Below are 15,253 nucleotides of genomic sequence, written 5' to 3'. Positions count from 1 at the left end.
AGAGGTGTAGGGGATGGAGTGGGTGACAGAGACAGGGAGGGGTGTAGGGGATGGAGGGGGTTACAGAGACAGGGAGGGGTGGAGGAGCTGGTGGGGTTACAGAGACAGGGAGGGGTGTAGGGGATGGATGGGGTTACAGAGACAGGGAGGGGTGCAGGGGATGGAGGGGGTTACAGAGACAGGGAGGGGTGCAGGGGATGGAGGAGGTTACAGAGACAGGGAGAGGTGTAGGGGATGGAGGAGGTTACAGAGACAGGGAGGGGTGTAGGGGATGGAGGGGGTTACAGAGACAGGGAGGGGTGTAGGAACTGGAGAGGGTGACAGAGACAGGGAGCTGTGTAAGAACTGGAGAGGATGACGGGGGTATGGAGGGGTGTATTGTGGGGAAGGGGATGGGTGTAAGGTCATTATGTGTTGCTCTGGTGTGGGGGAGCCGAGGAGCCAGAGGCGGTGACCTGGTCCAGCACCATCTTGAGCCTCCCTCCTGGCTCCCTGAGTGAGGTTGGTCTGCCTTGCTATGTCTGGGCTCTCATCCTGCTCTCTCTGGTTTCCAAACCCCCTCCCATACCACAGTTTGTTTTCCACTTGTCCAGTGAAGACACGGCCCTACTCTCACTGCAACAGGAGGACAGGCGGGAACATCGCTGTGAGGGCAGTGGCCATAACCTCTCCATTGGCTTTGAGATCTTCAGGGTGAGTGCAGTATCCCCCGACCTTCTCGTGTCCCTCTCCCTCTTCAACTCCTGTCAACACAGATGAGCAGATTAATACTGGCTTATTGTTGTCACATGTACCAAACTACAGTGAAAATCTTGCCTTGCACACTGTCCATACAGATCACAGTGCATTGAGGTAGAGCAAGAGAACAATGCAGGATGGAGTGTAACAGTTCCAGAGAGAGCAGGGCAGGCAGACAGTAAGGTGCACGATCGTAACGAGGTAGGTTTTGAGGCCAAGGGACAAATTTTTCCTACAAGAGTCTGATAACAATGGGATAGAAGCCTTCCTTGAGCCTGGTGATATGTCCTTTCAGGCTTTTGTATCTCCTGCCTGATGGGAGGGGGGGGGAAGAGGGAAGATCTGGGGTAGGTGAGGGTCTCTGATTACGCTGGCTGCTTTACTGAGGCAGCGAGAAGCGTAGACAGAGTGTGGAGGGGTGACTGGTCAAGAATGTACAGGCCACCATTAGTAAGGTTGCAGAGGATATCACTGACAGTGAAGAAACCCTGCCAGGAGGGTGCAGAACAGCCTACCCAGTGAGTTAAGGAAGGGTGGATAGAGTCTAAATTCAGAGTTAAGTGTTGGGTTTTGTGAGGTCAAACTAGGACTGTTGCACAGTGAACAGCAGGGCCCTGGTGATTGTTGCAGTACAATTACATAGACACAAGAATGTCTGCTGTTGATACAAAGCTGGAGAAACTCAACAAGTTCAAAGGTTCCATTTAATATCAGAGGATGTGTACAACATACAACCTGAAACTCTTACTCTCCACAGACACCCAAGAAACAGAAGAAACCCCCCCCCCCAAAGACTGAATGACAGGAAAACATTGGAACTCCAAAACCTCCCCCCTCCCACACACAAGCAGCAGCAGACATCAACCCTCCCCCCCACCGCCTCAGCAAAACATCAACATACACTGCTGTCTCGATGTTCCAATCGGCGTCACCAATGAGGAATCAGTTCATCTGCGGGTCCGGCTCCCCAGCTGCTCCTGCAGCTATCAAAAATGCTCGGCTGCCGGACGTGCTCGGCGAGCAGGGCCCCACCGTCGCGAAGAACCACAGTTTGAGTGCAGCTGGAGATCACGGACTCCAACAGGACCCCAGCCACCTTGAAAAGGAAAGAAGAGACATTACAGAGAAGAATTTTAAACTGTTTCACAGAGAGACTGGAAGAAGTCACCCTCTGGTGTCATCTTTAGCTCCCCTCCCTCCAGGTAGCACCTATGGAAATGTGGAGGAACTCAGCAAGTCACAGTTCCCTGAAAGTGGTGTCACAGACAGACGTACTGGTGAAAACACACAAACCTGAAGACATAACCCATCAGGCTCACAGGCAGCGTCTAGCCCGCTGTTATCACTCTATTGAATGGACCTCTTGTACTTTAAGTTGGACTATAGACCTCACAATCTACCTTATTGTCCACTTGGATTGCACTTTCTCTGTAACGAGCAAACTAAACTGGATGCAATTTACTGACCGATGCGTCGGGGCCGAGGGGTGAGCTGTGGACACCTGCAGAAACAACGCGCACAGCGACAGATAACCAGGTATAGGGGCCAGCCGAGATCACTCAGCCATTGTTGGCTGGGCCTCAGCGGAGACTAGCGGCCAGTGCAACAGCCAACCGATCAGAACAAGTTGGACCAATATAAACGCGAGCACTCGGCAGAAACAGCGCTCTATGATGTCACCTTGATCGGTGACAAAATGTTCGCAAACGAGCCTCCAGGATCGGTGGACAACCCAACAGACAAGCAGCCAGCCCGAGCTACCAATCGTTTATTTCACTTTGTTCCGCATTAAGATGATGAGAGGCATTGATCATGTGGATAGTCAGAGGCTTTTTCCCAGGGCTGAAATGGTTGCCACAAGAGGACACAGGTTTAAGGTGCTGGGGAGTAGGTACAGAGGAGATGTCAGGGGTAAGTTAATGCATAGAGTGGTGAGTGCATGGAATGGGCTGCTGGCAACGGTGGTGGAGGTGGATACGATAGGGTCATTTAAGAGACTTTTAGATAGGTACATGGAGCTTAGAAAAATAGAGGGTTATAAGTAAGCCTAGTAATTTCTAAGGTAGGGACATGTTCAGCACAACTTTGTGGGCCGAAGGGCCTGCATTGCGCTGTAAGGTTTCTATGTTACTGTTCCACCTCAGTACAATGTAATTTGATCTGTATAAACGGTACAAAAGACAAGCTTCTCTTAGTGTGTTTTGCTACATGTGATGTTAATGACTCAATCCCAAAGAATGTATTTGGCACACTGCCTTACATCATCAGTCAGGACAATGACTGTCCAGTGCCTATAAAAAGTATTCACCTTCCCTGAAAGTTTTCCTGTTTTATTGTTTTACAACACTGAAACACAGTGGATTTAATTTGGCTTTTTTGACACTGATCAACGGAAAGACTCTTTTGTGTCAAAGTGAAAACAGATCTCTACAAAGTGATCTAAATTAATTACAAATATAAAACACAAAATAATTGATTGTACTGTTTAAGTATGTACCCTTTAATATGACTCAGCAAATCATCACCAGTCCAGCCAACTGGTTTTAAAAGTCACGTAATTAAATAAATGGAGACCTGTGTTGCACTCAAGGTGTTTCAATTGTCTTAAAAATACCCCTGTATCTGGAAGGCCCAGCTGCTGGTGAGTCAGTATCCTGGCAAAAAATACACCACGAAGACAAAAGAACATTCCAGGCAACTCTGCGAAAAGGTTAGTGAAAAGCCCAAGTCAGGAGATGATAAAAGAAATTTCCAAGTCACTGAATATCCCTGGGAGCACAATTAAGACAATCATCAAGAAATGGAAAGAATATGGCACAGCTTTAAGTGAGGGAGGCCACCAAGATATCCATGACAACTCTGGAGGAGTTAGTGGCTGAGATGGGAGAATGGCAAAGTGAAAGCCACTGTTGAAAAAAAACATGAAATCTTGGCTCGAGTTTGACAGGAAGTATGTGGAAGACTCTGAAGTCAGCTGGAAGAAGATTTTGTGATCTGATAAAACCAAAATTGAGCTTTTTGGCCATCAAAGTAATGACAGAGGGTAAAAGGAATGCAACAAAATTGGATTAGATTAGATTCAACTTTATTGTCATTGTGCTGAGTACTGATACAAAGCCAATGAAATGAAGTTAGCATCTAACCAGAAATGCAAAGAATAGTGTTATTTACAAAATAACTGTGAATAAAAAGGAAGTGCTACAGCACACAAATATAAAAGTACTGAGACAGTACAATATGGGTGCAATACTGCTTGACGCTGTGATGTGAGGTTCAGCAGGGTCACAGCCTCAGGGAAGAAGCTCTTACTGAGCCTGCTGGTGCGGGAGCGGAGGCTCCTGTAGCGCCTACCGGATGGGAGGAGAGTAAAAAGTCCATGGTTAGGGTGAGATGCATCCTTCATAATGCTTTTTCCCCTGCCCAGGCAACGTTTATGGTAGATGTTCTCAGTGTTGGGCAATTGGGTGCTGATAATCCACTGGGCGGTTTTCACCACCCGCTGATGTGGCGAAATACTGGGAAATCCTGGAGGAAAACCTGATGCAGTTTGCACAAGAACAGTAACTTGAAAGATTTCTTTTCCAGCAATACAATGGCCTCATAAAGCCAAAGGTACACAGGAATGGCTTAAAACTACAAAGATAATGTCCTGGAGTGGTCAGGTCAGAGTCCAGAACTCATCCAACTGAGAATTTGTAGCTGGACTTAAAAAGGGCTGTTTACTCATGATCCCCATGCAATCTGACAGAAGTTGAGCAGTTTTGTAAAGAAGAATAGGGAAAAATTGTAGTGTCCAGATGATAGAAATCTATCCACACAGACTCGAGGCTGTAATTACTGCCAAAGGTGCATCTACTTGAAGGGGGTGAGTAATTATGCAGTCAATTATTTTGTGTTTAATAATTGTAATAAATTTAGACCAATTTTAGAAATTTGTTATCACTTTGACACAAAACAATCTTTTCTGTTGATGAGTATCAAAAAAGCCAAATTAAATCCACTGTAATTCAATGTTGTAAAACAATAAAACATGAAAACTTCCAAAGGAGGTCAATATTTTATATAGGCTCTGTAGAAATTGGGACGTTGTGGTGCGGTTGGGCAAGATGTTGGTGAATTTGGTGAATTATGAGATTTATCAGAATGCCGTCTGGATTGGGCAGCATGTCTAATGAAGAAAGGCTGAGCAAACTCAGGCTTTTCTCTTTGGAGCAAAGGAGGATGAGAGGCAATGTGATAGACATGTGTCAGTTGATAAGAGGCATAGACAGAGTGGGTGATGAGGTTTTCCCGGGCTGGAAATGGCTAATACAAGAGGACAGTTTTAAGGAGATTTGACGAATAGGGTGGGAATGGTAGAGGTATTTTTTTTTTTACACAGATTGGTGGGTGCATGGATCCAGGTCAAGGGTGCTGGTAGAGGCAGATACATTAGGGGCATTTAGGAGACTCTTAGATAAGGACGTGGCCGGTGGAAAAATGGAGGTGTATGTGGGAGGGAAGGGTTGGATTGATCATGGTGTTGCTTAAAATGTTGGCACAATATTGTGGGCTGAAGGGCTTGTACTATGCTGCAGTTCTACATTCTCTTGCAGAAAGATAATCCAAAGGTTGCCCTTTTATAGGGAAGATGCCATTGAACTGGAAAGAGTGCAGAGGAGATTTAGGAGGATGTTGCTAGGACTCAAGGGACTGAGTTACAGAGAGAGGTTACCCTTGAGCATGGGAGAGCAAGAGGCGACTGTACAGAGATGCAAGAGCGTAGGTGGGGTGAGTGGATCCCCCAAGAGGGTGTGGGGTGACCCTCTCCCATCCCTGTACCCTGCAGGTGGAGATCAACCGGGAGTACCGCCTACACGCCCTGCAGCAGAAGGTGACCGGCGCCACCTACGCCAATTCGCGGAGCATCTCTCTCCGCGCCGAGCTGGGCCCAGGCCGCTATGTGCTGGTGACCAGCACCTATGAAGCTGGACTGGAGGGCCGATTCCTGCTTCAGTTCTTCACCGACAGGCCGGTAGGCCTCAGGTAGGCCAACCACCCCTCACCCCTTCACCTTCCGTTCAATTTCTGCCATTTGGTTTTTGAATCGTCCTCTGACTTCCCACTTCCCATTATTGACCCTCTGTCTTTTTTAAAATTCAGTCATTGGCTCTTTGAACCCCCTCCCCCACCTATAAACTTTTCCTCAACACATTGGCTCTGTGAACATCCAGCCTTTGTTTCTGCCCTTTGAGCTTTGATCTCTACACAAAAATACAAAAAACACAAAAATACAACTGCAGATGCTGTCTTCTTCCTTCTTCGACTCACGCTCTGAGAATTAACCTTCCCTTTCACTGCACTGACCTTTTAACATTTCATCCCTCATTTGTTTGACCAGCATTAACCCTTTCAACTTTGATCTCTCACTTTTTGACAAACCATAGACTATTTGACCTTTGCATTGAACTTTTCACCTTTAACATTTGGATGACCATTTTAACCTTTGAAATCCTGCTTTTAGAGAAACTTTTATGTTGCCCTTTGAACATTTGACCTCTTGCTTTTTCAAGTCCAGTCAAGTCGCTTTTATTGTTATTTCAACCATAACTGCTGGTACAGTACACAGTAAAAATGAGACAATGTTCCTCCAGGACCCTGGTGCTACATGAAACAACACAAAACTACTCTGGACTACCTGAAACAACACTAAAACGACATTAGACTTCAGACCTAAACGTGACTACATAAAGTGCACAAAATAGTGCAAGACAGTACAGTAATTAATAAACAAGACAATAGGCACAGTAAAGGGCAAATTACAACATAATAATAAATGATGTAAATGTAAACAATGTTTTAGCAAGAATTGAGAAACACATGAGCAAAAGTTGCAGTGGGAGTGGAGTGGTGTTCAGGAGAGAGAGAGAGAGGAGAGAGGGAAAGAGGGAGAGAGGGAGAGAGGGAGAGAGGGAGAGAGGGAGAGAGGGAGAGAGAGGGAGAGGGAGAGGGAGAGGGAGAGGGAGAGGGAGAGAGAGAGAGAGAGAGAGAGAGAGAAAAAGTTGGTGTCAGACTAGACTCTGGGTATTGAGGAGTCTGATAGCTTGGGGGAAGAAACTGTTACATAGTCTGGTCGTGAGAGCCCAAATGCTTCGGAGCCTTTTCCCAGACGGCAGGAGGGAGAAGAGTTTGTATGAGGGGCGCATGGGGTCCTTCACAATGCTGTTAGCTTTGCGGATGCAGTGAATGGTGTAAACGTCCGTAATGGCGGGAAGAGAGACCTCAATGATCCCTTCAGCTGACCTCACTATCCGCTACAGGGTCTTACGATCTGAGATGGTGCACTTTCTGAACCAGGCAATAATGCAGCTGTTCAGGATGCTCTCGATACATTCTCTGTAGAATGTGGTGAGGATGGGGGGTGGGGGGGGTGGGAGATGGACTTTTCTCAGCCTTCGCAGAAAGAAGATCAACTGTGGACTCTATGACCTCCTGACCTTTGTTTATTGTCTGGATCCATTGGCCTCATGATCTTTTGACCTCTACCTTTACCCTTTGAACTGGTTTCTGACTGACATTTGACCCAAGGTTTGACATTCTCTCTGTTGACATTTAGACCCTGTGAACCTCAATACCGAATAGGCTGAACAGCCTCTGTAGAGGCTGAAGCATAGGGGAGAATGTGTTCTCAGACCAGCTGAAAACTGGGAATTTTGGAGACGAGGGGTCCTGCTAGGGCACAGGAGGGCGTTGTGCCCAGGACCCCTGAGTATCCATCCTCTTGCCCTGCACACTGACAAGCCTGTTACCCCCACCACCCCCTCGTCTATGCAGGGAGCTGACACTGGACCAACCCCGGCCTTCCTTCTGGAGATGTTGCTTTGGTTACCCCAGTCGGGTCACCTCCATCCACGTCCACAGCGGGGCTGGCCTGCTGCTCCCGGGATCATCCAGCCGTGAGTATAATCGCAATCTGGGGAGGGAGGAGGGAGGGGCCACAGCCCTGGTTTGTCTTTACAAAGCTGGAAGAGATGGTTCGGTAGAACCTGATTCTTGGCATTTTGTAGGGGATTTGCTACTTTATCCCTGCCTGCAGACCTCCATTCCTTCTCTATATACACCACCCCTCCATATACACCATCTACTTACCCTCCCTTCTGCTCCTCCCACTATCATTCCCTTCTCCCTCTCCGATGGGCCACCACCCCACCTCTTCCCAAAGCAACCATTCCCCCACTCTGTCCTCTTCCCCTTGAGGATCCACACTACTCTTTTCCATAGATGCTGCCTGGCCTAACTTCCTCCAGCATTTTGTGTGTGTTGCTTTGAATTTCCAGCATCTGCTTATTTTCTCATGTTTGTAATATCCTAGTAAGTGTTTGAGTAGTCCTGATGCAGGATTACAACACAAAACGTTGACACCACAGCTGCTGCTCCACCTGCTGAGTTCTTTCAGCCAATTGTTTGATACCTTAGTAATTGCCCACTTATATAAGGCGAGGCATTGAGTTTGAAAGTCAGGAGGTTATATCAGAAGTTGTGGCACACATTGGTACCAATGACATTGGTAGGAAAAGGGAAGAGGTCCTGAAAAAAAATATAGGGAGTTAGGAAGGAAGCTGAGAGAAAGGACCTCAAGGGTGGTAATCTTGGGATTGCTGCCTGTGCTATGTGACAGTGAGGTTAGGAATGAGGTGGCAGATAAATGTGTGGCTGAAGAATTGGAGCAGGGGGCAGATTTCTAGATCATTGAGGCATCTTCTAGGACAGGTGTGACCCGTACAAAAGGGATGGGTTGCATTTGAATCTGAGGAGAACCAATATTTTTGCAGGCAGGTCTACTGGAGCTGTTGAGAGTGGTTTAAACTAATATGGCAGGAAGATGGCAAACCAGTATGATGAGCCAGCAGGTTTACAAGTGATGACAGCTGTAACATGACTGTAAGGAAGGAAAAGCCAATGATTGGGTACAAATGCAGACAGAGTAAACAGTTAAATTGCACCACAGAGGCAAAATTCAAAAGGGTGAAGAAAGTAAGACTGAAGGTGCTGTATTTAAGTGTGCATAACATTTGGAATAAGGTGGTCGAACTTGTGATGCAATTACAGGTTGGTCAGTATGCTGTTGGGCATCACTGAGTCATGGCTGAAAGAAGGCCATAGTTGGGAGCTTAACATCGAAGGATATGCTTTGTATCAAAAGGACAGGCAGAAAGGCTTAGGCAGTGGTGTGGCTCTGCCGGTAAGAGATAGAATTACATCTTTGGAAAGAGGTGACGAATGGTCAGAGAATGTTGAATCTTTGTGGGTTGAATTAAGAAATTGCAAGGGTGAGAAAACCATGATGGGGACCATATATAGGCCTCCAAATAGTAGCCAAGATGAGGGGTTGAGGTTACAAAGGGAGCTGTAGCAAGGGTAATGTTATAATTGTAATGAGGGACTTCAATATGCAAGGGGATTCAGAAAGTTAGGTTGGTGTTGGATCACAAGAGGGAATTTGTTGAATGCCTATGAGATAGCTTTTAGAGCAGCTTGTGCTTGAGCTTACTTGGAGAAAGGCAATCTTCGATTGGGTACTGTGTATTAACCCAGATCTTATTAAGGAGCTTAAGGTAAAGGAACCCTAGAGAGGCTGTGATCATAATATGATTGAATTCATTGTGCAAATTGAGAGGAAGAAGCATAAGTCACGTGTATCACTATCGCAATGGAATAAAGGGAATTACAGAGACATGAGAGAGAAGCTTGCCCAAGTGGACTGGAGGATACTGGTGGGGATGATGGTAGAACAGAGACAGCTGAAGTTTCTGGGAATAGTTCACAAGGCGCAGGATATGTCCCACAGAAGTTGTTCTCACATGGCGGGGGTAGGCAACCATGAGCTGACAAGGAAAGTTAAGGACTGCATAAAAGCCAAGGAAAGGTTGTATAAGGGAGCAAAAATGAGTGGGAATTTGGATGGTTGGGAAGCTTTTAAAATCCAACAGAAGGCAACTAAAAGAGCTACAAGAAGGGAAAGGATGAAATTTGAAGGCAAACTAGCCAATAATATAAAGCGGGACACTAAAAGTTGTTTTCCGGTTATATAAAGAATGAAAGGGAGGAGAGAGTTGATATTAGACCACTGGAAAATGATGCTGGTGAGGTAGTAATGGGGACAAAGAAATGGCAGAACTTAATAGGTATGTTGCATCTGGCTTCACTATGGAGGACACTAGCAGTGTGCCAGAGGTCTGTGAGAGTGTCATGGAGTGAGAACGAGCGCCATTGTTATTACAAAAGAAAAAGTACTAGGCAAATACAAAGGTCATAAGGTCGATCAGTCACCTGGGCCAGATGGACTACATCCCAGAGACCTGAGAGAGGTTGCTGAAGAGATAACAATAATTTGACAACGATCTTTCAACAATCACTTGATTCTGGCATGGTCCCGGAGGACTGGAAGATTGTAGATATCATTCCACTCTTTAAGAAGGGAGGAAGGCAAAATAAAGGAAATTACAGGCCAGTTAGCCTAACCTCAGTGGTTGGGGAAGTGTTGGAGTCTATATTAAGGATGAGATTGAGGTACTTGGAGACTAATGATAAAATAGCTCAAAGTCAGCATGGTTTTTGTAAGGGGAATTCTTGCCTAACAGAGCTCTTTGAGGAAATAACAAGCAGGAAGGACAAAGGAGAGGCAACGGATGTCATTTACTTGGATTTTCAGAAGGCTTTTGATATGGTGCCACATATGAGGCTGCTTAACAAGATAAAATCCTATGGTGTTACAGGCAAGATGCTGGCATGGACAGAGGAATGGCTGGTAGGCAGGAGGCAGCGAGTGGGAATAAAGGGGGCCTTTTCTGGTTGGCTGCCTGTCAGTGACTAGTGGTGTTCCTCAGGGGTCAGTATTGGGACCGTTTCTTTCACATTGTCAGTGATTTGGATAATGGAATTGATAGCTCTGTGGCAAAGTTTGTGGATGATATGAAGATAGGTGGAGGGGTAGGTAGTGCTGAGGAAGCAATGCAATTGTAGGAGGACTTAGACATATTGGAAGAATGGCAAAAAGGTGGCAGATGGAATACAGTGTTGGGAAATGTATGATAATGCATTTTGGTAAAAGGAACAATAGCCTAATTCTGCTCTTATGTCTTATAGTCTTACGCTGCAACTTCATAAAACTTAGTTAGGCCGCACCTGGAATACTCTGCATACAGTTCTGATTGCCCCACTATAGGAAGGCCGTTGAGGTTTTGGAAAGGGTGCAGAAGAGGTTTACCAGGTTTACTGCCTGGTTTAGAGGGCATGTGCTATCACGAGAGGCTGGACAAACTCGGGTTGTTTTCTCTGGAGCAGCAGAGGCTGAGGGTGGGGTGGGGAGATCTGATAGAGGTTTACACGATTATGAGAGGCATAGATAGACAGTATATGTTTTCCATGGTCTAATACTCGAGGGCAGCATTGAAGGTGAGAGGGAGTAAGTTCAAGGGGGATGAGTGATCAGGTTTTTACTCAGAGTGGTGGAACGCACTGCCAGTATGGAGGCTTTTAAGGTGAGATGTGAGGAAGATGGAGGGATATGGACATGGTGCAGGTAGGAGGGATTAATGTTTGGGTGTATCTGATTTGCTTTTTAGCTGGTACAACACAACATTGTGGGCTGAATGGCCTTTTCCTGCGCTGTACTCTTCTACGTTCTGAATGGTATACAAGATCCTACAAGAGACACACCAGGGAATGGTCATCTATTTAAGGAAGAGGTTGATTAAGTTGTTGATTAGTTAGGGCATGAAGGGATACAGGGAGGAGGTAGGTGATTGGGGCTGGGAGGGATCAGTCATGATGAAATTGCAGAGCAGACTCGATGGGACAAATGGCCTGATTCTCCTCTAACCTATGGTCACATGTGCATTCAAAGGAGGTTTAGGCTGACTAGGCATCACGTTGTGGGCAAAGGGCCTATTCCTGAGTTGTACCATTCTGTGTTCTGTGTGCTGATGAGGGATGGAGATGAGCAGCTGGTTCAGGAGGAGGAGAGTGACGGATTTGGGAGAGGAGAGGAGAGGGGATGAAGAACGTGCTGTGGGGAAAGCTGGGAGCGAGACAGAGATACGATGGTTGGCGTGGGCCTGAGACGGGATGAGAGGGGTTGAGGGAGGGAGAGGGGGAGGGATTAGATCCATTGAGGGCCTCTGTGTTTAGTTCAAAGTAAAATTTGAAATCTGAGTACATACATGTCACTGCCTAAACCCCTGAATTTTTTTTTAACCTGATCCCCATCTCCCCCCCCACCCCCACCAGCTCCGGATTCTTATGTGCTGATCAGCTGTGAGGGCACGAGGCTGAAATCGGCCATCCACAAGGGAACCTCCAGCCCCGACTTTGACCTCAAGGGGCTCTTCTATAGGAGGAAGCCCCAGAATCCCATCAAGATCCAGGTACTGGGGTCCATCCGAGGGGGGGGATGGGTCGGGTCGCGGCACTGCTCACGTGTGGCCGAGGGGTCATGGTGCCAGTCCATGGGTCAAAGTTCACAGTGCCAAACCAGTTGGGATTGGGTTCACAGGGGTCATGGCAGGTCAGAGGTCAAAATGCTGACTGTCGTGGGTTCAGGGGTCAGGGGTCACAGTATTCCCAGTGTCTGCATATTCGGCGCTCTCAGTGTACCTCATTCTCTCTCCTCTTCCCCTCCCCACCCCGTGTTTAACCACCCCTCCTCTCCCACTTACCCGCAGGTCTGGTCAAAGGGTTTCCTGAGGGACACATTGCTGGGGCAGGCCACCATGCTGGCTGCGGAGAACGAGAGTGGCTCCAGCCACGTGCAGCGTCTCGAGAACCCCTCAGAGCCCCGGCACCAGCCAGGCTCTCTGCTGGTCGAGATCTCCTCCAGCGACGAACTCACAGCCATCTGACTTCTCCGCACGTGATCTCCTGTACCCGAGACGCAACTGTGTCTGGTGGCCTGGGTCTTGTCACGGCGTCACACGGGACGGACTCCATGGGACTGTCAACAATCTCATGGCCTGAATTGGAAATTGGTTCATTATTGTCACATGTACAGTGAAAACTTTGTTTTGTAAGCCGCCCATCCAGGTAGATCACTTCACCATATCGAAACCAGTAACAGAATGTAGAATACACAGTTACAACTGCAGAGAAAGTACAGGCAGACCACAAGGTGAAAAGCCATGACAAAGTACTGTGAGGTCAAAGCTCTGTCTTGTCGTACCACGGGACTGTTCAATGATGGTTCAGTGGTAGATTCAGACATCAGCCTCATTATTACGTGCCATATGACGTGGGTGATCATGGTCTTTGAGCATGATTGTTCTTGGCAAATTTTTCCACAGAAATGGTTTTCCATTGCCTTCTTCTGGACAGTGTCTTTACAGGATAGGTGACCCCAGCCATTATCAATACTCTTCAGCGATTGTCTGCCTGGTGTCAGGGGTCACATTACCAGGACTTGTCATCTGCACCGGCTGCTCGTACGACCATCCACCACCTGCTCCCGTGGCTTCACGTGACCCTGATTGGAGGCTAAGCAGGTGCTACACCTCGCCCAAGGGTGACCTGCAGGGTAGCAGAGGGAAGGAGCACTTTACACCCCCTTTGGTGGAGGCGAATCTCCACCCCACCAGCCAAATTCAGATACCAATAGTTTTTTTAACGAATGAGAAGTCCATTCAAGAGTCTGGGAGCAGTGGGGTAGAAGCTGTCCATGACCCTGGTGGTACGAGCTTTCAGGCTTTTGTATCTTCCTCCCCGTGGGAGAAGGGAGAAGAGAAAATGTCCAGGGTGGGTGGGGTCTTTGATTATGCTGGCTGCTTTACTGAGGTAGTGAGAGGTGTAGACAGAGTCCATGGGGGGTGGGGTTCGACTGGTTTCCCTGATGTGCTGAGCAGTATCCACAACTCTGCTGTTTCGTGAGGTCACCGACAGAGCAGTAAATCTATCAACCTCTGCCTTAAATACACCCGATGATTTGGCCTCTACAGCCATCTGCGGCAATGAATTCCACAGATTCACCACCCTCTGGCTAAAGTTCTCTTTTGGAAGAGGACAGCGAGGCTTGAGAGGAAGTGCGGCGGCGGCCATTTTCAAATTGTCCAATTGCTTCTCAGATCGGAGTTCTGAGAGGCAGGACTGCGCAGGCGCGTGAAGGAGGCCCGGGAAGGAGGGAAGATATATAAAGAACGCCGCCTTAAGAAGCGGGCAGCTTCGTTTGCGGGCAGCGGAGTGAGCCGGGAGCAGAGTGTAGGGCTTGGGCTAAGAGGGCTTAGGCAGAAGAGGGCACAGTAGGCTTATCTTTTAGTTCTTGTATTTTCAGTTATTTGGAGGGTATGAGTGTGAGGGCAGCTTGTTGTTCTCGGTGTCGGATTTGGGAGGTCCTGGAGTCTCCGAGCCTCCCGGACGTCCACATCTGCGCCAGGTGCGCCGAACTGCAGCTCCTGAGGGACCGAGTTAGGGAACTGGAGCTGCAGCTCGATGACCTTCGCCTGGTCAGGGAGAGTGAGGAGGTGATAGAGAGGAGTTACAGGCAGGTGGGACCACGGGAGGCAGATAGGTGGGTTACAGTCAGGAAGGGGAAGAGGCAGGTACTAGAGAGTACCCCAGTGGCTGTACCCCTTGACAGTAAGTACTCATGTTTGAGTACTGTTGGGGGGGACAGCCAACCTGGTGGGAGTGACAGTGGCCGAGCCTCCGGCACAGAGGACGGCCCTGTAGCTCAGAAGGTAGGGTTAGAAGAAAGAGGTCCATAGTAATAGGGGACTCAATAGTCAGGGGCTCAGACAGGCGTTTCTGTGGAGGTGACAGGGAGTCCCGGATGGTAATTTGCCTCCCATGTGCCAGGGTTCGGGACGTTTCTGATCGCGTCCAAGATATCCTGAAGTGGGAGGGTGAAGAGCCAGAGGTCATGGTACATGTAGGTACCAATGACATAGGAAGGAAAGGGGAAGAGGTCCTGAAACAAGAGTATAGGGAGTTAGGAAGGCAGTTAAGAAGAAGGACCGCAAAGATAGTAATCTCGGGATTACTGCCTGTGCCACGCGACAGTGAAAGTAGGAATAGAATTAGGTGGAGGATGAATGCGTGGCTGTGGGATTGGAGCAGGGGGCAGGGATTCAAGTTTCTGGATCATTGGGACCTCTTCTGGGGCAGGAGTGACCTGTTCAAGAAGGACGGGTTACACTGAATCGCGGGGGGACCAATATCCTAGCGGGGAGGTTTGCTAGGGCTACAGGGCGGACTTTAAACTAGTAAGATGGGGGGGCGGGAGACTATTTGAGGAAACTATGGGAGAGGAGGTTAGTTCACCAGTAGAGCAAGTAAGTAGACAGTGTGTGAGGGAGGAAAGGCAGGTGATGGAGAAGGGATGCGCTCAGCCCGAAGATGTAGGGGAGAAGAAAGAAAAGGATAATAAATTTGAATGCATTGTTAGGGATGGAAAGAGAGGAGGAGACGGAGAGTATCTTAAATGTATCTATTTTAATGCTAGGAGCATTGTAAGAAAGGTGGATGAGCTTAAAGCGTGGATTGATACCTG

General features: G+C 47.8%; 1 protein-coding gene across 2 annotated transcripts in view; it reads left to right on the top strand.

Moving 5' to 3' along the window:
* LOC132397003 (calpain-5-like) overlaps window positions 1-12,620 on the top strand; it is a 68,151-nt gene extending 55,531 nt beyond the window's left edge. For both annotated transcript variants that reach the window (XM_059975199.1, XM_059975200.1), the window contains 5 exons: window positions 574-693; window positions 5,567-5,763; window positions 7,552-7,673; window positions 12,007-12,143; window positions 12,441-12,620. In XM_059975199.1, coding sequence (XP_059831182.1) covers window positions 574-693; window positions 5,567-5,763; window positions 7,552-7,673; window positions 12,007-12,143; window positions 12,441-12,617 — 753 coding nt within the window. In that variant the 3' untranslated portion in view covers window positions 12,618-12,620. The remainder of the gene's footprint in view (window positions 1-573; window positions 694-5,566; window positions 5,764-7,551; window positions 7,674-12,006; window positions 12,144-12,440) is intronic.
* Window positions 12,621-15,253: the final 2,633 nt, after the last annotated feature.

Source organism: Hypanus sabinus, chromosome 7 (assembly GCF_030144855.1).
Source record: "Hypanus sabinus isolate sHypSab1 chromosome 7, sHypSab1.hap1, whole genome shotgun sequence".
Lineage (NCBI taxonomy): Eukaryota > Metazoa > Chordata > Chondrichthyes > Myliobatiformes > Dasyatidae > Hypanus > Hypanus sabinus.
The sequence above is the reverse complement of the archived record's forward strand: the minus strand, read 5'-3'. Positions and strand labels throughout refer to the sequence as shown.